This window comes from Rhinopithecus roxellana, chromosome 3 (genome assembly GCF_007565055.1).
Source record: "Rhinopithecus roxellana isolate Shanxi Qingling chromosome 3, ASM756505v1, whole genome shotgun sequence".
Lineage (NCBI taxonomy): Eukaryota > Metazoa > Chordata > Mammalia > Primates > Cercopithecidae > Rhinopithecus > Rhinopithecus roxellana.
Genome location: NC_044551.1, coordinates 148,795,798 through 148,818,549, shown reverse-complemented (window position 1 = coordinate 148,818,549; position 22,752 = coordinate 148,795,798). Strand labels below are relative to the sequence as shown.

Sequence of the window (22,752 nt, the reverse complement as noted above, 5' to 3'; positions counted from 1 at the left end):
ATTGTAGGATATATACTTCTTCATCTTCACTGGATATCCCAAAACTATTTTTCAAAGTTGCTAAACCAATTTACATGCCCACCAACAATGTATAAGAGTTTCTGAGGGTCCACTTTCTTACCTATTCTAGATAATGTTTGACTTATTTCTGCCATTCTGTTGATAAAAATAGTTGGATATAAGATAGCATCTCATTGTAATTTAAAATTGTTATCTTCCTGATTACTAATGACGATGAGCATCTATTCATACTTATATTTCCTCTCCTGTAAATTTCTTTTTCAAATCATTTCCCCAGCTTTGTTTTTGGCTGTCTTCTTACTGATGTTTAAAAAATTTTTGTTTTATGTCTGGTTACTAACTTTTTTTTTTAATGTTTTAGATTTCATCTCTCAGGCTCTGGGCCTTTTTCTCTTTTATTACAGTGCTCTTTGCTTTTGTTTTTATTTTTGGTGAATAGAAGCTATAATTTTAAAGTCAAAGTGATTAATCTTTTATCTCATGGTTGTATATTTTGATGAGCAGACTTTTGTATGTTTATGTGATAAAACATCGTGCATGGCCGGGCGCGGTGGCTCAAGCCTGTAATCCCAGCACTTTGGGAGGCCGAGACGGGCAGATCACGAGGTCAGGAGATAGAGACCATCCTGGCTAACACGGTGAAACCCCGTCTCTACTAAAAAATACAAAAAACTAGCCGGGCGACGTGGCGGCCGCCTGTAGTCCCAGCTACTCGGGAGGCTGAGACAGGAGAATGGCCTAAACCCAGGAGGCGGAGCTTGCAGTGAGCTGAGATCCGGCCACTGCACTCCAGCCTGGGCGGCAGAGCGAGACTCCGTCTCAAAAAAAAAAAAAAAAAAATCGTGCTGCCAAATTAATGTACTATTCTAAATAATAGGGCATAAAACACAAAGTAGTTAAATATGTCACTGGCTGTGAGTATCTTGTAACTATGAGTAATCGTCCATTTATATTATATAACAAAAAAACTATAAAAGAAATTTTTGATTGATTTTGATTGTAAAGTAGGGATATTGTTTGGGGGGATAATTCACCAAATGTAAAAGACTTTATTTTCCTCATGCCAAGATTATAATCTTATGTTTTTCATGGAGCTATCTGGAAAAAAACCAGTGGAGGTATCTGGAAATAAACACAGATACCTGTCAATGTCTGGGTTCAGTCATGATAGCTGAGTCTTGGGTGGGTGTTGTTACCTTCCACAAGGTAAGTGTTCCATTGATGTTTGTTGAGTAAATGAATATGTAATAGAGTCTGCAGGAGGGGCCATTAAAGAAGCAGGAATTGAAGTTAGCAACAGACAAATCTGCTCAAAAGAATAGACTAGTGGTTGTCAATCCTGGCTGCACCCAAGGAGATAAAAAATTGAAGATGCTTGGGCCCCATCCTTAGAGATTTTAGAGATTCCAATTCTCTTGGTGTCAAATAGGACCCAGGCATTGATATATTTTTGAAGTTCCCCAGGTACTTCTAATATGCAGCCCAGGTTGAGAACTTCTAGACCGGAGGATTGGAAGCAGGAAGGAGAAGGGAAACTCTTGGGCTGCCCAGTGAGCTCTTGGACCCTGAAAGGTCCAAGGTGTCAGAGTTGCCAGGAAGTGCTGGAGGGCAACCAGACCACAGCCGGGTAAGGCTGGAGGCTGGAGTGAGGGCAGCACCAGCCAGCAGGACCTACAACTGAGAGGGGACAGAAGGAAGAGAGTGTTCTGGGTGTGCTAAGCATGGTTGGCAGGGAAGAGAGGGTGGGATGGGACAGAGTTTCCCAGCATAGAGCAGGGAGGCCCAGCCTCATGGTGGGGTCACCTAGAGACTGCAGGGCCCATCCCTTTCTGGAAGCCAGAGGACAGACAGGCACCCATTAAAAAGACAAAAGGCAGACACAACCTTTGTTTACCCAGAGCTCGGAAAAATAAAGAACTAAGTTTTGCCTGAGAATGGAGGGTGAACAGGGCACATATTGAGATCATTAAATGCTATTTTTAAATCAGAGCCAACAGGGCAGCAGACAGAGTTGATGAAGAGCATTTAAAAGTGCCTATTTCTGTGCCCACAGCTGGTGTCTTTTCAGTGTAAAATGATCTTCGCTGTGGACCCGTCACAAAATGCAAGTCAAGCTTGCCCTAAGCTGTGTGTGTTTGTGTGTGTGTATGAACTCTCAGTACTGTGGATTGTGGGAAAGAAGGGATTCTAAAGGAAAAGTCATTGAAGTGGGGACGATTCAGACTCTGAGTTTTGGAACTCAGACACTGCATCCCCACCTGGACACACACGCACATGCATATGCATGCATACCCTTTTCCTTCTTAGTGCTGGGCCAGCCCTGTTAACAGACTACCAGGGCACAAGTAGGGATCGCCAGGCACTGCATCATCTATTTTGCAGAGTCTGAATGGAGTCCAGAAGCCATACCAGAAATATGAGTGCTGCAGAATTAATGCTTCCAATTTTGGAGCATAATGGAAGAGCAGTGCACTGGGGGTTAGGAAGAATGAAGTCTCAGTCTTCACTCTGTTACTTAAAAGCTGTCTGATCTTTTAAGTTTAATTCAATTCCACAAAGCATTTACTGAGCATCTTGTAGATGCTGGGGATAAAATTGTGAAAAAGGCAGAGACTATGTCCTCAAGAAACTCACAGTCTTGCCAAGGAGTGAGATATGTAAATGACTAACAAAATCAGTGCTGTGAATACAGGAGCACTGAGGAGAGAAATCACTGGTTCTTCTTTGGGTGAAGTTGGACTTGAACCATCGTCAGAGGGCAAGGGCATTGGAGCAGGCCCTTGAAGTATGCGTAAGCTGCTGAGACAGAAAAGGGCTTTCCAGGTCAACTGCTTTCCTTCCTGAATCCTTAGCTTCCCTCTTGTCTGAGGAAGGCTCTAAAACTCGATGCCAAGTTACTTAACAAAATTCCTGAAGCTGAAACTATTAAGAGCTGCAGCAATCACCTCTAGAGAATGTGGTGGCATGACAGGTGAATTAACCAACCTGAACTACCTTGATTTCTCTCGCGAGTTTGTCCCTTCCATCTGCCTACCCTGCACCAGCTGGGTTGTATCTTGGAGTTCCCTTTCTATTGAAGTGAAGCCAAGCTGAGTTTTTTTCTTGCAATTTTTTTCTTGATCATTGCAGTGTATTTTCCCACTTGCTTTCGTTGCTGTAGTTCCTACTCACAGCAGTGTTTTTGTTTAGTTTTTGCTAAATCTCTGTTCCTGGTTATTCAGAAAGTGGGCAAGCCAATGTTTGATTTTCCCAAGTCACAGATCTGATTATGTTGATCCTTTGCTCAAACACCTGCAATGTGATTGGTGCTTAGAGATTAAAAAAGAGAGCTCCTTCCTGTGTCCTCTGAGGATCTGACCCCAGCCTTCCCAGCTGACCCTTTCACATACTGCAATCCAGCTCTCTGGAGACTTGTTTTCTCCCCCCCAGCACCTTTGCTTTCCTGCCTCCATGCCTGTGCCTGTGCTGTTCCCTATGCCTAGAATCTCTTTCCCCAACCCAGCCTCTTCGTCCCCCTTTTTCTCACCACCTGCCTGCCTTCATGAGGCCTTCCTTGATCTCCCCACCTCCCAAACCAGAAGTATTATCTCCTCTTTCTCAACTTCAAAGTGGGAGAGAAAATGTCTCTTAACCAGAATTCTATATTCAGCCAAATTTCAAGCAAAAGTGAGTGATAGATGCTTACAGATCAACAAGGACTGAATGACTTTGCCACTCTTAGACTTTCTCTGAATGAAAAGATGCATTCCTAATTTTGCAGTCATGGACCTGTGTTGCCAGCCTGAGATAAACAATGGTATTTATACCATGGAAGTCAGCAAATGCTACAAAATAGTACTCGTTTTTTTTTTTTTTTCCATGTGAAAGTGGATTGGTGACTCTGCTTCCATGTATATAGGTGTGTATGTTACCATTCACACACATGTACACACAAATATTTGACACTACAAATGTTGTACAGCACAGTTAAAACTACACTGTAGTTCAGCAGTCCTTCCTCATTAGGCTGCTGGGGAAACCCATGTGGCTAGGAAGTGTGTTTCTCTTCACACGCTGGTCCCATCCTCCCCTCTTCTCAGGTGTTGGAATTATGTTACCTATACCCCCACCCCTGCATTTGTTTCTCTGACCCTGGCAAACTTGGTCACTTCCTGGAATCAGAGCTAATACACTAATTGAAGATTCTGTGCATCTGCAGTTGCTCAAAGTTCATTCTTTGAAGTAGAGAATCTTGGCGTGGCTACACAGATGTCGGTAAATGATCTCCTGTTTCTGTTCATAATTGCTGTTTTATAAATTGGTGAAATGCAGGCACTTAGATGCCTGTGTCAGAAGCAGAACTCTGCAAACTGCCATCTGTGAATATACCTGCTACGGGTTTTTTCTGCTGGTCACTACCTAGTGCCAGCCCTCAGAGTCAGCAAGAACAAGTTCCAGTGTTCTTTTGGGACAGTTGACCTCTTTGGGACACAGAAGCCAAGGCCAGATGACTTGGAGAACAGACCAAGAAGGAAAAGGCAAACAAACAGACACAAAGCAAAGTGTGGGTCAGGACTAGAGGAGCTGGTAAACTGAGGCACCCACGCCAGTAGTGGAGGTAGAGTGACAGCACGTGGGAGGGAGCACAGTGAAGTGGGGCTGGGATGAGAGAGGCAAGGAATAGTAGAGATGCAAGAGGCAGGGGTTTGGAGAAGGTCCCTAAGCAGCAACTTCATAGCCCCTCTTCCTGGCTCTGCTGTCCTCCCACGAGCTCATAGCTCACCTTTCTGCTGGGCTGGGTCAGATGGGAGTTAGAATGCTGGATGGCAGGCAGAGAACTGTTGTGGCTCTGAGAGAAAGTTGTAGGGTCTTTCCTGCCTTTAGGAAGAAAAATGATACATGTTCTAGCTTGAGAGTTGCTTTTAAAACTCCATGCTCTGACTCCGTGGCCGTTGCCTGTCTGCCGCTAGGATTACAGGTGTGAATGTGCCTGGCACAATGCCTGGGTCAGAGGGACTTAAGGAATGTTCATGGTCATCAGATATTCTCCTGGCAGAGTCGAAAATCGCCTGCCCCTCCCCGCCAGCCTACCATATAAGGTTAGCTGTACCAACACTTCATGTACATATTGATTATTTAGAAAAGTATACAGGCAGCAGGGCACAATGGCTCACTCCTGTAATCCCAGCACTTCGGGAGGCCAAGGCAGGCAGGTCACCTGAGGTCAGGAGTTGAAACCACCCTGGCCAACATGGCGAAACCCCATCTCTACTAAAAATACAAAAATTAGCTGGAAGTGTTGGTGGGCACCTGTAATCCCAGCTACTCAGGAGGCTGAGGCAGGAGCATCGCTTGAACCCAGGAGGCGGAGGTTGCAGTGAGCCAAGAAGGCGCCATTGTACTCCAGCCTGGGTGACAGAGTAAAACTCTGTCCAAAAAAAAAAAAAAAAAAGAAAGAAAAAGAGAAAAGGAAAGAAAGAAAGGAAAGAGAGAGAAAGAGAGGAAGGAAGGGAGGGAGGGAGGGAGACAGGCAACGTATTGTTTAGGGGTGAATTATTATTTTTTGTACAGCCTGTGCCCTTCTTGCAGGAGTCCTTCCCTATCTCTTGGCCTTCTAATGTGAGCCACTTTTTATTTTATTCCTTTTAAACTTTTATTGATGATTCCATTCATTACTTTTCTGCCACTGGATGACTCCTTTAGGAGCCTAATTTTGCTGGCAAAATCATTCACAGGTGGTTTTGTTGGAGGGCCTTCTGTGTGTGGTGGAGGCAGTGAACTCAAGAGAGATCACAGGGCAAGTGAAAAGATACCCTGGCTTATCAAATGTATCTTAGCGTACTAAATTGGTTTCACCTTTTTTTTTTTTTCAGCGTCTCACTGTGCTGCCCAGGCTGAAGTGCAGTGGTATGATCTCAGCTCACTGCAGCCTCCACCTCCCGAGTTCAAGCCATTCTCCTGCCTCAGCCTCCTGAGTAGCTGGAATTACAGGTGCCCGCCTGTAATTAGCCACCCACGCCTGGCTAATTTTTGTATTTTGAGTAGAGATGGGGTTTCACCATGTTGGCCAGGCTGGTCTCAAACTCCTGGCCTCAAGGAATCCACCTGCCTCGGCCTCCCAAAGTGCTGGGATTATAGGCATGAGCCACCACGCCTGGCTGGTTTCCCTTTTTAATCATTAACTTTTTTTTTTTTTTGAGATGGAGTTTCGCTCTTATTGCCCAGGCTGGAGTGCAATGGCGTGATCTTGGCTCACCACGACCTCTGCCTCCCAGGTTCAAGTGATTCTCCTGTCTCAGCCTCCCAAGTAGCTGGGATTACAGGCGCTCGCCACCGTGCCCAGCTAATTTTTTGTATTTTTAGTAGAGACTGGGTGTCACCATGTTGGCTAGGCTGGAACTGAACTCCTGACTTCAGGTGATCTGCCTGCTTCGGCCTCCCAAAGTGCTGGGATTACATTAATTTTTTAATCTGGGTTCTGGCAGTTGTGCTGCTTTGGAAGGAGGGTGTTTATTTCAATAACAAAAACTGGCTTGGTAGGGGAGCTGAGCAAAGGGCTGGCAGCCCAGCGACACAGGATGCCCTGGGGCTGGCCCTCTCCTAGTAGAGTTGCTCTTGGGGCTGTGCACATAGGCTACTGGTGTCAGCACCCACACCTTCCAGGATACTGACTGACTTAGACAAAAGAAGAGTAAGAGAAGTCCACACCCAACATGAGCCTGTCGCTTTGACCTAAACACAGCAGTGAAGCACTGAAGGAACTTGTCCACAGGCTCAGGGACTCAAAGCCTGCAGTTGGTTTTCATTGTGCCAGGCCTGCTGAGTGGACCCATGGTTGAGGAGGCTGTCTCCCCAAGGAGAGCAGGACAGGCAGCCTTGCCCTCCTGAGAACCCTCCATGGAGGGCCAGGAGCCTATGAGCAGTCATTAGAGGGCTCTTTGAGTTTTCTGCTGGCTGGTTTGGTGAGAGGCCCAAGCGCCCTGCATCAGTTCTTTACACTGCTGTGTTGGGGTGGGGTGAGAGAATCAGCCCTACAGAGGAAAAGAAGACTGACTGGTGCTTTGGAGAGTGTTCATAGCGCCGGCAGCAAGAGTTAAACTTGGGGAAAGGAGAAGAAAGGAGAAAGGGAAATTATTGTAGTTTTGCGAAGTATAATGTAAAGAAAGTTTGCTTTTCTGGTTTGTTTTTTGTAACTGAAAAGCCTCCCATGGCCCTTGGGTCACTGCAAGTGTCTCTGGTTGTGTAAATGCTGCTGCGTGCTGAAGGCACTTCTTCAGACTGACACGGGGCCAGTACAGAGTGTGGCATGCAGGATAAACTTCCAATAGTGGCAAATGACCGCAGTCTCTTAGAGAAAAACAAAATTGGATCCATGGAGGTGAGGTCAAGACCTTCAACCAAATTAGTCTAGAGAACAGTCATTTTTAGAAATCCCAGTAAAGTAATTAAAAATAAAGACAAATATTTGCTTTATGCTTGCTTCCATCTAACCGCTCGCCAAAGGCAGCCAGATGGTGTTGGCCAGTGAACACCGAAGAGCCCTGTGCTCACTCCTGGAGTCATGGGGCAGAGACAAGCCTCTTGTGGTCATCATGGTGTGGTGTTGCTCAGTTTATTTGTGGAAATACAACTGAGATGAATAATTTATCCATGGTAAATGTAAGACTAAGCTGTTTGCCCCTCATAGTAAAACCTGAAGATAAGAAAAAAAAGATCTAAATATAGGAAAGGCTCTTAAACCATAGATGTGATTTAGCCTCGAGATTTGAGAGAAATTTTTATTCTCTTTTGAGATGTCAGAATAATAATGGTCTTAGCATGATGCCCAGCACATAGTAGGTGCTCAGTAAATAATTATTGAATTGTTTCCTTCCATAAAATAGTACATGCTTATTATAAAAATCCAGGCACTTCTAGTAAAAATAACTCAAAGTCCAACCACTTAGCATTTGGGGATGTATCCTCAAAGACATTTCCAATGCACATAAATGTATACTTTATTTTTAAATACAAAAACAGGGCTATGCTATATACATCATGCTTTGTAACCCATCTTCAGTTCAGTAAGCAAGATTCTTCAATTTAGTGCACACAGTGGCATAATGCAATGCATTGCGTAAGGAAGGATGTATCCATTTGTGTAGTTTAAGACTTGACACTTCTCTTGTGCTGTCCTTTATTTAGCAGGTGTCTTCTGCGGAGGTGCGCATCGGGCCCATGAGACTGACGCAGGACCCTATTCAGGTATGCCTCTTTTACTCAGCCCCGTAACTCAGATTGTTTTCTGTTTTTTTGTTTTGTTTTGTTTTTGTTTTTTGCCATAGAGCCTCCTTCTGTTGCCCAGGTTGGAGTGTAGTGGCTCCATCTCGGCTCACTGCAACCTGTGCCTCCTGGGTTCAAGTGATTCTCCTACCTCAGCCACCCAAGTAGCTGGTTACAGGCGTGCGCCACCATACCTGGCTAATGTTTGTATTTTTAATAGAGATGGGGTTTCACCATGTTGACCAGGCTGGTCTCAAACTCCTGACCTCGGGTGACCTGCCTGCGTGGGCCTCCCAAAGTGCTGGGATCGCAGGTGTGAACCACTGTGCCCGGCCTGACTCAAATTGTTTTCTTGAAGACCTAATCATTTCCCCATTTTGAGTATAAATATAATGGATAGATTGCATGGTGGATTGTGAGAAAGAACAACTCTTCCACCCCAAAACTAGTCTGCTCCACATCTTGCTACAGCCAGAAAGGGAAGAAGCAATGAAATGGTAAAGGGCTGGACTTTGTCATGAGTCACAACTGGGTGGGAATCTTGGCTCTACCCTTAATCAGCTGTATGACTTTGCATATATTGCTTCACTCCTCTTACCCAGTGTCCTGTCTGCAAAATGGAGATGATTATGCCTCAGGGAATTATAAGTTAAATGAGATAGCATAGAATGCCTAGAACTTTATCTGGCAGTTATCATTAATTGAGAAGATGGTTGATAAATGATAGCTGTTGCTGTTGTGTGGGAATAGAAGATGATAAAATGCTCCCCTACATCTTCCACGTGACTTAAGCCAAGCAGCCTACTGGGCTGTGTAACACAGCAGGAACTGGTGTCCAAGGATACAAGGCCCAGCCACCTGTAGGATTGACTTCACTCTAATCATGGCAGCAACTGTGTCCTCCTTGCAGCCCTTCCAAGTTCCTGTGCCCCCTTGAGAGAAACATGTATGAAAAGGGCGTTTGTACCCTTTTAAATAATTTCTAAATCCTTATCTGCATATAAGCCATCCCATTAGGCCTAAATAAGTTAACTTCCTCCTTGTAAAAACTGTAGCTTATTAGCACCTGGAATCTTGTCCCGTACTTGGGACAAGTAAAGATGCAGAAAAGATGTAAACAAGTCAACCAACATATAGATGAAAGTGAAAAACCAAGCAAGGAAATGTGCTATTTGATTTATGAGCAAATGGAAAAAGAAAATAATGTTTTATAGTTGCTTGGTAAAAGAAATGCAAATCTAGGGAAAGGAAAAAAAAAAGGAAGAGATTTCGCTTGGGAAAATTTGATGAAAACAAATTTAGGAGCAGAGAGAGAAAAAAATAAACACCAGCCACAACTATTTGTATAGAATACAAACAAATGGAAAATTTCAGTAATCATTCTGAGCCATGTCCTTTGTACTCCAATTTTGAATAAAGGCAATAACAAATAAAGGAGTTGATATCAAGGACTTATTCCCAAAGCAATTTCCAGAATACTGTTTGGGATTAGTATGGTTTTAGATCAATTTCATTTACCTTCATTTTTGTCCTATGCTACACTGGCAATGAATGCTCATAAGGATGTCTCATTCTTTTAAACATGAAAGTTGTTAAATGTTAAAATATTTCAGATATTCATAAAGGTGCATGTGTGTACCAACACCCACTTCTATCATATATTAATGGTATGTCTTCTTTGTTTCAGAGTTTTTCTCAGAAACAAAAGATTGTAGATACTGTTTAAGCCCTTTATTTATCCCTTTGCTGCCCCTTTCTTTCCTCTCTGAAAGAAAACACTATGATAAATATTTGTATACTCACTCTTTGTATGTATGTGTCCATTCATAATATGTACACTTGTTATGAATTCTTTTTAGCTCTCTTTGAAAGGTGTTGTGCTGTAAGCATCATTCTTCATTCATCAGTTGGTGTCATATCTAAAAATTCATTGCCTAATCTAAGATTGTAAACATTTACGTCTTTGTTTTCTTCCAAGAGTTTTATAGTTTTAGATCTTATGTTTAGCTCTATGATCCATTTTGGGTTAATTTTTGTTTATGGTGTGAGGTAGGGGGTCCAGCTTTATTTTTATCTAGTTGTCCTGGCAGCGTTTGTTTAAAAATACTCTTCTTTCACCTGTTGACTTGTCTTGGCATCTTTGTCAGAAATCAATCATGAACGTGAGGATTTACTTTTGGACTCTCAGTTCTATTCCATTGATTTATATGTCTGTCCTTATCCAGTACCACGCTGTCTTGATTACTGTAACTTTGTAGTAAGTTTTGAAGTTGTGAAGTGTGACTCCTCCAACTTTAGTCTCATTTTTCAAGGTTATTTTGGCTATCTGGGTCTCTTGCATCTTTGTATGAATTTTAGGACCATTTTGTCAATTTCAGTGGGGGCTTCGGAGAGCCACCTGGGATTTTGATAGGGATTGCAATGAATCTATAGACCAATTTCAGGAGTATTACCATGTTAACAATTTTGTTTTCCAGTCTATGACCATGAAATGTCTTTCTATTTTGCAGGATCTTATATCCTGCAACCTTGCTGAACTCATGGATTAGTTTTTCATGAATATAGAAATTCCTATAATCCTCAGGATTATATATTATAGGTTTAAATTCCTATAATCCTAAGGAAAGCCTAATGAATTCCCATAGAATTCCTTAGGATTTTCTGTGTACAAGATCATGTCACAATCTAGATGCTTTTTATTTTCTTCTCTTGCCTAATTGCCCTGGCTAAAACCTCCAGAACAATGGTGTGTTTAGCTTTTTAAGATACTTCTAGACATTTTCCCAAAGTACCACTTTACACTCATACCAGCAATATGAGATTTCTGGTTACTCTAAATCCTTGATAATATTTGATGTTGCGAGTCTTTTAAATTTTAGCTACTCTAGTGAATGAGTAGTATTATCTTATCGTGATTTAAATTTGCATTTCTCCATGACTAATGATGAACACTTTTTTATTTGTTTATTAGTCATTCCTCTATTTTCTTTTGTGAAGTGTTTGGTCAAGTCTTCTCCTCATTTTTTAATTGGGAAACTTACTGAGTTGTATGAGTTCTTTATATATTATTGTTACAACTCCTTTGTCAGATTTTGAGAACATTTTGTCCCAATCCATGGCTCTTTTATTCTTTTTCTGGCTTTTGAACAGTAATTTTTCATTTTGAAGAAATCTATCACTTTTTAAAAAATGGTTGTTGCTTTCTGTGCTTTAAAAATCTTTATCTACTCCCAGGTCAAGAAAATATTTCCTGTTTTCCTCTAGAGACTTTATTGTTTTAACTTTTAATTTTAAATCTATAATCTATCTCAAGTTAATTTTTGTGTACAGTGTGATATGGGTGTCAAGGCTGATCCCCCCACCCCACCGTATTGATGTCTGGTTGTTTCCAGCTCTACTTATCACAAAGACTATTCTTCCCCATTGAATTGCTTTGATGCCTTTGCTACTGATTTTTTTTTATATTTGTTGCAGCTTGTTTGGTGGCCAGGTATGTAGTCAGTTTTTAGATTAATACTCCACAAAAAGGGATAAAAAGATGTATTCTCTATTTGTTGGACAGAGGGTCCTATTTACATGAATTACTTCAACTTCATTAATCGTGCTATTCAAACCATCTCTATTAATTTTTTACTTAAATTTTGTGACTGTGTGATCTATCAGTTTCTAATTACAGTGGATTTGGTGAAATCATCAATATCTGTTAATATTTGCTGGTATTTTGAGTCTGTGTTGTTAGGTGTATCCAAGTTCTTGATTGTTGTATATTCTTGATGACTGTCTCTTTTATCATTTTGTAGTGTCCTTCTTTAACCTTTTCCCTTAACCTTTTCCCTTATATTCTGTTTTATCTATTTATAATATTGCCAGGCCTGCTACCTTTGGTTAACATTTTCCTAGTATATCTTTTTCTGTTTTTTTTTTTTTCTCAGAAACAAAAGACTGCAGATACTTTATAACTTTATTTTGAGTAGCCTCTTTTAAGCAGTATGTCGGGGTTTTTTTTCAATAAAAATATGGGAGCTGGCCGGGCGCGGTGGCTCACGCCTGTAATCCCAGCACTTTGGGAGGCCGAGGCGGGCGGATCACGAGGTCAGGAGATCCAGACTATCCTGGCTAACACAGTGAAACCCCGTCTCTACTAAAAATACAAAAAATTAGCCGGGCGTGGTGGCGGGCGCCTGTAGTCCCAGCTACTCGGGAGGCTGAGGCAGGAAAATGGCGTGAACCCGGGAGGCAAAGCTTTCAGTGAGCCGAGATCGCGCCACTGCACTCCAGCCTGGGTGACAGAGCGAGACTCCACCTCAAAAAAAAAAAAAAGGGAGCTAAAATCTGTTTCTATAATGTTTGTCTTTTAATAGGTGAGTTAAATCTGATTACATTGAGTGTGAATACTGATACAGTTGTTTTATTTTGTATTTTCTATTTATTAACCTTTTCCTTTTGTTTTCTTGTTTCTTGTTTCTGCTTATTAAGTTGGGTATGTTTTTGAAGCTACATTTTCTTTTCTCTAATATAGGTATACTGCTATTCTTTTAGTGGTTACCCTGAAATTATTATTGTTATTATTTTTGAGACAAAGTCTCGCTCTGTCACCCAGGCTGGAGTGCAGTGGCACAATCTCGGCTCACTGCAACCTCCGCCTCCCAGGTTCAAGCGATTCTTCTGCCTCAGCCTCCCAAGTAGCTGGGACTATAGGTGCATGCTACCACGCCCAGCTAACTTTTTGTATTTTTAGTAGAGACAGCATTTCATCATATTGGCCAGGCTGATCTTGAACTTCTGACCTCATGATTCGCCCACCTTGGCCTCCCAAAGTGCTGAGATTACAGGGGTGAGCCACTGTGCCCAGCCTGAAATTATTTTTAGTATGTGTGATTAGCAGTCACATTTTATAACAAAATCTCGCCATACTATCTTTCTGTCCTCTCAGACATGATACAGTCCTTTGCAGAATTTAAGTACCTCCTGACAGCCCCACCCTCCCACAACTGAAAAACACTTGTCTATAAATTTGAATTTATTATATGTGGCGTATTAAAACATACAAAAATATTTTTGATATGTGCTCATAACCTATGAAACATAATAACAAATTGAATACCATAAACTCATAAGCCCGCCACCCAATGCAAGACCTGGAACATTACAAGTGCTACTGTATACCCCATTGATTTCCCTCACATGAGTTTGGCTCCAAATAACAGCAGATGCAAGTGGTAAAGAGTCCCTCTTTGAGTGAGGGACACAATAATTAAGAGTTTCTTTTAAAAAAGATAATAAACTCAACTTAGAACCAAGGATGGCTTCACTATGGTCTCATTCAAACATAGAGTTTTGACTCAATGATTTATGCCGTAAGAATCTACTGAGTACCTCCTATGTTTGGGGCTCTATGCTAAGTGTTGCAGGGGAGAGAGAAAAGGCACCATGTTCCCTGACCACAGAGAGAGGTCTGGAAGGTCAGTTTTATTGTCCATAACACACTAACTTTCAGTGCATTGATATCTAGTGTTTTTTTGCTTCTGCTACTAACATTGCAATTGACTTAGAAAAATCAAGCTATGTCCTAGTGCTTTTATTTTACTTTTTTTCTCCTTTTTTTCCTTCACTGCAGTGCCAAAAATATTAATTAGCTACATCAGCCAGAGCCCTTAGGGTTTGGGAGGAAATGGCTTGATAAGAATATTTCAGGATATAGTTGCTTTTGAGGGTGCATTTCTGAGTTCATCAGGGGAAATTTACTCCCATGTCAGGAAATGTACTCCCATGGGGCTCCACACACCCCGCACAGAGCTGGTGGGAGCACAGTTAGGAGTGGAATGGATTGGAAGTGCAGAGTGGTGCTGCAGAGCACGTCTCTCCTGCGTGAGTTGATGTGACCCACAGTGAAAGTCATATTTTCCAATCTTGGCTAGAAAATAAAAAGCAGAGGAAGTGTTATGAGACAGGAGATCCAAATCAACATGAGACTGTCTGAAAAATCAAGTGGCCTTTTCTTCATCCATACCTGGAACACATTTACTTCCCCAGTGTGCAGAATTTGTGTGTTTCTGCTTAGAGAGTCCTGTCCCCATTCCCCCTCATGCTGGGCTTTCCAACTGGACTTGGAAATGGATCCCCACAGCTGTGACCTAAGCTTTTTCTTAGCAAGGTCACATCTCCTTTCAAAGCCTGGCCAAGATGGTGAAACCCCGTCTTTACTAAAAATACAAAAATTAATCAGATGTGGTGGCCGCACCTGTAATCCCAGCTACTTTGGAGGCTGAGGCAGAGAATTGCTTGAACCTGGGAAGTGGAGGTTGCAGTGAGCCAAGATAGCACCATTGCACTCCAGCCTGGGCAACAGAGTGAGACTCCAACCCTAAAAAAAAAAAAAAAAACAAAAACACAACAACAACAAAAACCACCTTATTCTTCCATGTTGTAGGGCATGGGTTTTCTGGAACCATTATATTTTGGGGGATGTTATATATTGGAGATCACATGGCCTCATAGGGAGATGACCTTCACACATTAAGTGAAATGACTGAGGGATGGAGATGTTCAGACTCAGTAACTTGCTGTGGCCAGCATTTCTCTTGCTTTCTGTCCTTACTACTGCTACCAGGTTGCGTCTTCTACCTCGTCCAGCCAGTTTCAAAGAACCACAGGGTTGTTAAGAATTTTCGTCTAATATTATAGGTAAAAATATTTATGGAGCTGAGAGACAGTAAGTTACTTAACATAGTGATTGCAAAGGCCCTGGGGTCAGGCCAGCCTCGGTTCACATCTTGCTGGCAGTGCAGCTGTGGACAAGTTTTTTAACCATCTAAGCCTCAGTTTCCATGTCTATAAAATAGGAATAATTCCCACCTTCAAAGAGTTTCTGTAACTGGTTATTGAGTGAGACAGTATGTTTCTAGTACATTCAGTATAGTGGCTGGCCCTTAGAAAATTCTCATCAAACTATAGCTGTAATCAGCATCACTTTCCTAGGGACATTTAAGGAAAGTTCTCAGACCATTTTTTTAAACTCAATTAACCCCTCCCCTGATCACATTGGCCACTTGTTTAGTATTATGCAGAAACAGCTTATGTGATCTATATATGTGGTCTGCTTTAGAAGCTCCTTGTTACCAGGTGTTTGCTTAAAGCCAAACTAAATATTCCAAAAACTGGATGTTTAATAGTAGACATTAACAATCCATTGAAGACACATAGATATACCCTCATTAAGAAATAATGCTAGTAATAACACCTATATTGCCTTATTCAAGATGAGGAAAAGTTAGTTTTTGTTTTCATCTTTTTTTTATAATTAGCTGTCACCAGATAAAGTAGTTTCATTCTAATTTAGCTGTCAAAGACAGATTATTGCTATCCTCAAAAAGATGTGTTTCAGCTTTCTTTGAGGTATTTGTAGTTAGTTTTGAAAAGCAGGTATCTCTTGCTTTGTATAGTTCTAATGTGCACAGATTTCATGGTTTACTTAAATAACACCAGACCCCAACAACATGTTTCAGATTGCGGTTACATCAGTGTTTTAACTGTGAATAAATGCATAAAGCATAAACTTTGCAGCTGGTTCTTCAGTCCGCAAATCACTATGTAAATAACAAATGTGCAGCATCATCAGTAACCTATCGCTTTTTTTAACCATAACTTTTTTTAGCCAAAGACTCTGGTTGGTTTCTGCCTATCTGTTATTCAGCCTAAGTACAGACAGCAAAGCATGTAGTTGTGTTGCCTCCTATCTCTTCGTGATAAACCCACATGACATTATGCAAAAATAGATCGTCGAAAGAGGGAATGAGCTAACAAAGATGAAAGTGCAATGAAGAGATGAAAAATGATAATGCTGTGAGTGAAATTTGAATCAAATGTAATTGGACTTAGAGGAGAAATAGTTGACTGTGGAATGCCGACACTGCTGTCTTTGAGAGATTCTAGACATGTAGCTGGTAGAAGTTAGTGAATGTAAGTTCATCAACATAAATGAGGACAGTGGTGTGACAAAAAGGATGAAGAAGTCATAGCGGTAGTGAGGCCAGCAAAAAACTTCACAGTAATTAAAGGAGCTCTGGGGATATTGCATGATACTGAAAGCACAGAGGATTAAATGTCAGCAGCTGATCCAAAGTTATGAGTATGATAATTTGCCAAGGCATGGAAAAGATGCTCACTTCATATCATAACTTATACAACTAGAAGAAGATGGCAAGCACTGTCCAAACTACTCTTGATAATTTTTTTAAATAAATAAAACATTTTAATTCTCAATGTTTCTAATATTTTAAATTGCAATATATTAAATAAATTTTAGCTTTATATTTTTTTCATTTCTCTAATATTTATAACCAAGAATAAGAAAATTTTCAGTATGTTGACACAAATCTTTAAAGGTCACAAAACAATCATAATTTTTACCATTATTTATTAAGATAGCTTTACATGGTCATTTTTTTCATTTTTATTTTTATAGAATATAAAAATGCAGATTTCTTGCATGCATATATTGTGTACTGGCTTTCAGTGTACCCATCACCTGAAAAGTGAAAAATGTACACACTCCGTAAGTTTTCAACCCTCATGCATGGTCATTATTATAGTCTGATTCTACCATGCAAGTGAGGATTGCCGATAGCTATGTTCTGACTATGGACAGAACACACGTTGGCTGAGCTCTGCTCCAGTAAGAGGCTTCCTCATTGTTCCAGGCTTCAGCCCAGATCAGTTCTGCGTCTTCTCCTCTTCTGCTGTGTTTACAAGGGTACAGTGAGATTGATGTGACAAAACTACTTCCTTCTGCTTGTTCTCCTGTGCTTGGATTCTTGTCCATGCTTCGTTTGTCTGTGGTCACCACTTATTGGTGCGTTTATTATAATTATCTGCTTCCTTGACTGGAGCCCATAGGAGGAGACTGGCCTATGGCTATCTCTGTCATCTTTTTATTCCCAGTTCTTAACGTCTTGCATAACAAGTCATCAATAAATATTCTTTGAATGAATGTTGAGCATATTATTTTGAGGAAGCACAAAGTCAGTTTACTGTTACTCTTTACAGATCAAGTTCAGTTATAACACCATTAGTAATGATTTTTCAAAAATATGTTTTGCAGAATCATTTATATGAGTTAATCATTTAGTGACCTCAGTTAATAGTCAATAAATCTTAACAAATGGCCATGTCAAAGAAATGAGAAATACTGATACACAGAATATTAAAGCTGAAAAGGGATTACATAAGTTTTTGTTTTGTTTTTATTTTTCGATTGTAAGTAATAACTGCCTTATACCAAAAAAGTACATAAGTAAATAAGAAATGTATTAGAAGGGTAGTGCAATTTTTTTTTCGGACTCCAAGAAAGAGTTGAAAAGGGTGGGTGGCTTGGGAAGGGTGTCCATGGGCCATCTCTGAGCCCTTTGACATCAGCAGTTTAACATTCTTCCATCAATATCTTTTTTTTTTTTTTTTTTTTTTTTTTTGAGATGGAGTTTCTCTCTTGTTGCCCAGGCTGGACTGCAATGGCACGATCTCAGCTCACTGCAACCTCTGCCTCCCAGATTCAAGCAATTCTGCTTCAGCCTCCTGAGTAGCTGGGATTACAGGGATGAACCACCACGCCTGGCTAATTTTGTATTTTCAGTAGAGACGAGGTTTCTCCATCTTGGTCAGGCTGGTCTGGAACTTCTGACCTCAGGTGATCCGCCCACCTCGGCCTCGGAAAGTGCTGGGATTACAGGCGTGATCCACCGCACCCAGCCAATATCTCTATTCTTAATGGGCCACAGGTCCCAGTTCCTAGCCTTGGTGTCTCTCTGTTCAAATTCTAAATTCCTGGAATCAGAATATCATTAGCCCAGCTATAGCCTGGAAGATGGGGACAAAGAGTCCAATTTGGGCTACTTGGATCTACTACTTTCCTGGAGAAGGTATTATTTTCAAGAGCTAGGCAGATATTTTTAAAAGGTGATTGCTATAGTGTTTTACTCTAAAGTATATATTCTTTATTCCCATAAATTTTCACTTTGATTAGAAATTGAATAATTGAAAAGCAGTCTTTCTAATTTTTTTATAAATAGGAAAATGTTTAAATATTAGCCAAAGAAATTCTCTCCTGAGTGCCTTACCATACCTAAATAATAAGATCCTTTGGCCTTACCATACCTGAATAATAAGATCTGTGTCATGATACAGATCTTATTATTCAGGTATGGTAAGGCCAACAGATCTAGGAACAATTGGTATTGGAAAAATAGTTACAGTTCCCAGAGCGGGAGGCACAGTGTGCCACCCAGGGCCATGCTGGGAAGCACCACAGTCAGTCAGGAGGCAGAGGGAGTGGGAGGAGATCGCATGCAAGAGCCTCCACTGTGGTTTCCATGGGAAGGCTTGGGTGAGGCAGGGTGAGCAGGGTTAGGCCAAGCTAGTCTGATTAATTTCAGAAAGGTCTGGGACATATTGGTGATTCTAGTTGTCTGGTACCTGGCCCTAGGGTGATTAGGGTTGGGGAATTGTGGCCTGGAGGGTAAGAACCAGAGGTGGTGGTGGTTGGGGAATGGGCTCTGGATTGGTTGATTTGCATATGAAGGGCATGCTCACAGGAGAATTGTGTGCTATCTCTAGGAATTAGCAACCCTGAGAAGGGCAGTCCTTCCAGGGTCAGCAAAGCGCCAGAAGTCAAAGCATCGGAAACACAGAAAATAAAAACATACAATTAATACCGCTGTCCACCTTCAATCAGTTTTATGAGTTTCCATGTGAAATCCAGTTTTGTAAGACCTTCAAATGGCCTAGAAGGCCTTATCATGGTCTAGCCCTCTGCCGTGAACTTGACCTGCTCCCACCCTTTTGTCCTCACACCCTCCCTTTAGTCACCCTGGCTCCCTTGCAGTCCTTAGAACACACCAGGGGCTTATAGAACTCTGCCTGGAATGCTTTTCCTTCCAGCGTAAACTGGGCTTGTCTTTCTATTCCCTTCAGGCATTTGCTCACACGTCACCTTCTCAGCAGGACCTATCCTAACTGCCTACTTCCTTCTGCTGCCAGCACCCACTGCTGACCCCCCTTACTCTGCTCTGCTGGGTTTCACATAGCACCTGTCATTTATTACCATTCTGTATAATGTACTTACTTAATGGTCTATTTATTGTGTGTGCCTCTACCACTATAATGCAAAGAGTCTTTATTTTGTTCATCAACATAACATAAGCAGTTAAAAGCAGTGTTTCTGAAAATTAGTGATAGTTGTTGTAATGCCCAACAAGAGAATTGTTATTCTTACTGTATTAGTCAAAGATTGAGGCATAATGGTGTCAAGGAAATATAAGTTGTTGAGATTCTTGTTTAAAAATCCATAATTCAGCCAGACAGGTGAGAGACAGGAAGTTTTTCACCTTTTTTGACTTCTAGGTTTGGCATATTGAGTTTCTCTTGTCAATATCACAGCTACACCAAGTAAAAGGTTATTGACTTTTTGCACCAACCAGTTTATTCTACCTGATTTTTCTCATTCAGGTTCCCCTGTTAATAGTTTGATAGGAAGGCTTTCGTTATGAAAATCCACGAGGTTGTGTCCTTCATTTTTCTTGGGAGAGGCACCTCCCATTTCTTCCTGGAAGGAACTCTGTGGCTGGAAATGTTAGGAGCTTCCTGGGCTGCAGAGGGACAGACCCTAGTCAGCCCAGGGTACTTTTAAAAAATGGCATATATAATATATCCAGATATTTATTGATATTAAGGAATTATTGGGGAGGCTTAGGTATGAAATGATACTGTGGTTTTGTTCTTTTTAAAAAATCTTTATCTTTCACAGATGCATATGGATGAGATAAAATAGCTGGATTTGCCACAATCTGTTGTAAGAGCTAGGAAAATGGGTAGGGATAGAGATGAACCCACATTGGCTAGGAGTTGGTTACTGCTGAAGCCGGGTAAGGAGTACATGAGTTTCATTATATTATTGTTTCTGCTTTTCTATATACTTCCAATTTTCAATTAATAAAAGTATTTTTCAGCTGGGCACGGTGGTGCATGCCTGTAATCCCAGCACTTTGGGAGGTCGAGGTGGGCAGATCATGAGGTCAGGAGTTCGAGACCAGTCTGGCCAACATGGCGAAACCCCGTTCTACTAAAAAAAATACAAAAATTAGCCGGGTGTGGTGGTGGGCGCCTATAATCCCAGCTACTCGGGAGGCTGAGGCAGGAGAATCGCTTGACCCTGGAAGGCGGAGGTTGCAGTGAGCCGAGATTGTGCCATTGCGCTCTAGCCTTGGTGACAAGAGCAAGACTCTGTCTCAAAAAAAAGAAAAAAAAAGTAGTTTTCAAATGTAATGATTGGACAGTTTGGCTTGTTTCTGATTTTAAATGAAACATGTTTGATATTTCATCATGATGAATATATCGACTATTGACTCAAAAGCTCTTCGTGTTGAGAAAGTACCCTTCTATTTCTAATTGTTTAAACCAGACGTGGGTGCAGAAGAGTATTGAGTGCCTTAACAATATTTTGAGATTATTATAGGTTTTTCTTATTAGATCTATTGCTGGGAGGTGGTCTTACATCTTATTCATAGTAAAGCCCTCTCGCATTTCTCAGAAGACCCCACAAGTAGTTGCTTTTTCATTTCTCAAATATTTACTGAACAGCTAGGAAGTGCCAGGCTAGTGCTGGGCATGGGGGGTACAAGCAGGGAACAAGCCAGGCGGAGCCTTTACTCTCCTGAAGCTTACTTCTCTAGTGAGGGAGATGGACCATAAATACATAAATGAGCTCAGGTGATGGTAGGGCAGTCTGGGTCTTTCTAGCTGGCAGAGAATCTGTGTTCCTGGACCCAGGCGATGATGAGGGAGGAACTGTGTAAAGTATTGCTACCTTCTTTCCTGTGGGCAGAATTGCTTCTCAGTGAGGCAGTTCATCAATAGAAGCACATTTCCCTCAACTGAACTCCATCAGCTTTACATTTCATGATCATTCTTTCCAGATTTTGGCAAAGATTGGATGTTAAAATTCATTTTTGAGGTTGTTTTAAGTTCCCTTACTTCCTTATGTCTGTAGGTATTTTAGTGTTAAGTTCAAAGAGGTGGCCTCTAGAGACTTAAAGGCAAATACCACTTGCAACTGGAATCAAATATATGTATTGTAAATGTAAACCATAATCTAACCTGTGTTAACTATCTCATTAATAATTTTACTTCTTATTTAAAAACAAAGCTAATTAGGAAATTAGAAATACTTGTAATTGCAGTGAGTCACAATCACCACCAGAGTGAATGGGCACCTTCTCTGTGCTTATTCAGTTCTCAGAACTAACTTATGTGGCACTGTTCTTTCACTCTTACAGCCAAGAAACTACAGGCCAAACAGGTGAAATACCTTGTTCAAAGAGCACTGTAACCAACTGGAGGAGCTGGGATTTGAACCCTGGTAGCTTCCCTCCAGAGGCCCCATTTTAAACCAGTATACCATAGGCCTGGTCTTTTGGTTGTTTTGGGGGGATTGTTTCTGCTTTTGTTTTAGACAGGGTCTCACTCTGTTGCCCAGGCTGGAGTGCAGTGGTGCAATGATGGTTCACTGCAGCCTCTACCTCTCAGGCTCAAGCGATCTTTTCATCTCAGCCTCCTGAGTAGTGCAGACCACAGGAATGTGCTACTGTGCCTGGCTAATTTTTTTGTATTTTTTATAGAGGCAGGGTTTTGCTATGTTACCCTGACTGGTCTCAAACACCTGGGCTTAAGTAGTCCACTGCCTCAGCCTCTCAAAGAGCTGGGATTACAGGCATGAGCCACTGCACCTGGCCAATAGGCTTGTTTTTAATAGTCTCTATGGATGATGATTTACTTCAAGATGCTCTTTTTGTTGTGTTTCAGGTTTTGCTGATCTTTGCAAAGGAAGATAGTCAGAGCGATGGCTTCTGGTGGGCCTGTGACAGAGCTGGTTATAGATGCAATATTGCTCGGACTCCAGAGTCAGCCCTTGAATGCTTTCTTGATAAGCATCATGAAATTATTGTAATTGATCATAGACAAACTCAGAACTTCGATGCAGAAGCAGTGTGCAGGTACCTTCTCTAATTTAATATGCTTAGTAAATGTTCGCTTAACAGCTTAAAATGAATTTCATTTACGGATATCTTTAATTTATTTCAAATATTTTTAAAATATGTGTTGATGTTTTGAAGCAGTGTATACAAATGTCTATGGTGAAAGCTATAGCTCCTTCCTGTAGATTTCTCTCTCCTCTTCTACTTTTCCACATTTGAGTTGTACTAAATTTAGAGGTGTGAGCTGGGCTCCCCTGATAACTTCAGGGTATTCCCCCCACCCTGTGTATTGCTCATAAAAAAGATTAAAATTCACACAGTTCTCATTACACAGATACGGTTTGGATTTAAACTAGCTATTTTAATCTTCATTATTCTCTCCCAAAATGAACATCGGAAATGTGTGAAATATAAATTTTTTCCTGCCTGACACAGATGGGTAGATCCCACAGCAGGCTTCCCAGTC

At 41.2% G+C, this 22,752-nt stretch overlaps 1 protein-coding gene across 11 annotated transcripts in view; it reads left to right on the top strand.

The window, feature by feature from the left end:
- Positions 1-22,752, top strand: part of PDE8B (phosphodiesterase 8B) — a 245,375-nt gene that overhangs the window by 121,976 nt on the left and 100,647 nt on the right. For 6 of the 11 annotated variants that reach the window (XM_030927071.1, XM_010356672.2, XM_010356670.2 and 3 more), the window contains 2 exons: positions 8,185-8,244; positions 22,114-22,304. In XM_030927071.1, coding sequence (XP_030782931.1) covers positions 8,185-8,244; positions 22,114-22,304 — 251 coding nt within the window. The remainder of the gene's footprint in view (positions 1-8,184; positions 8,245-22,113; positions 22,305-22,752) is intronic. The other 5 variants (XM_030927072.1, XM_030927073.1, XM_030927070.1 and 2 more) reach the window with 2 other exon arrangements.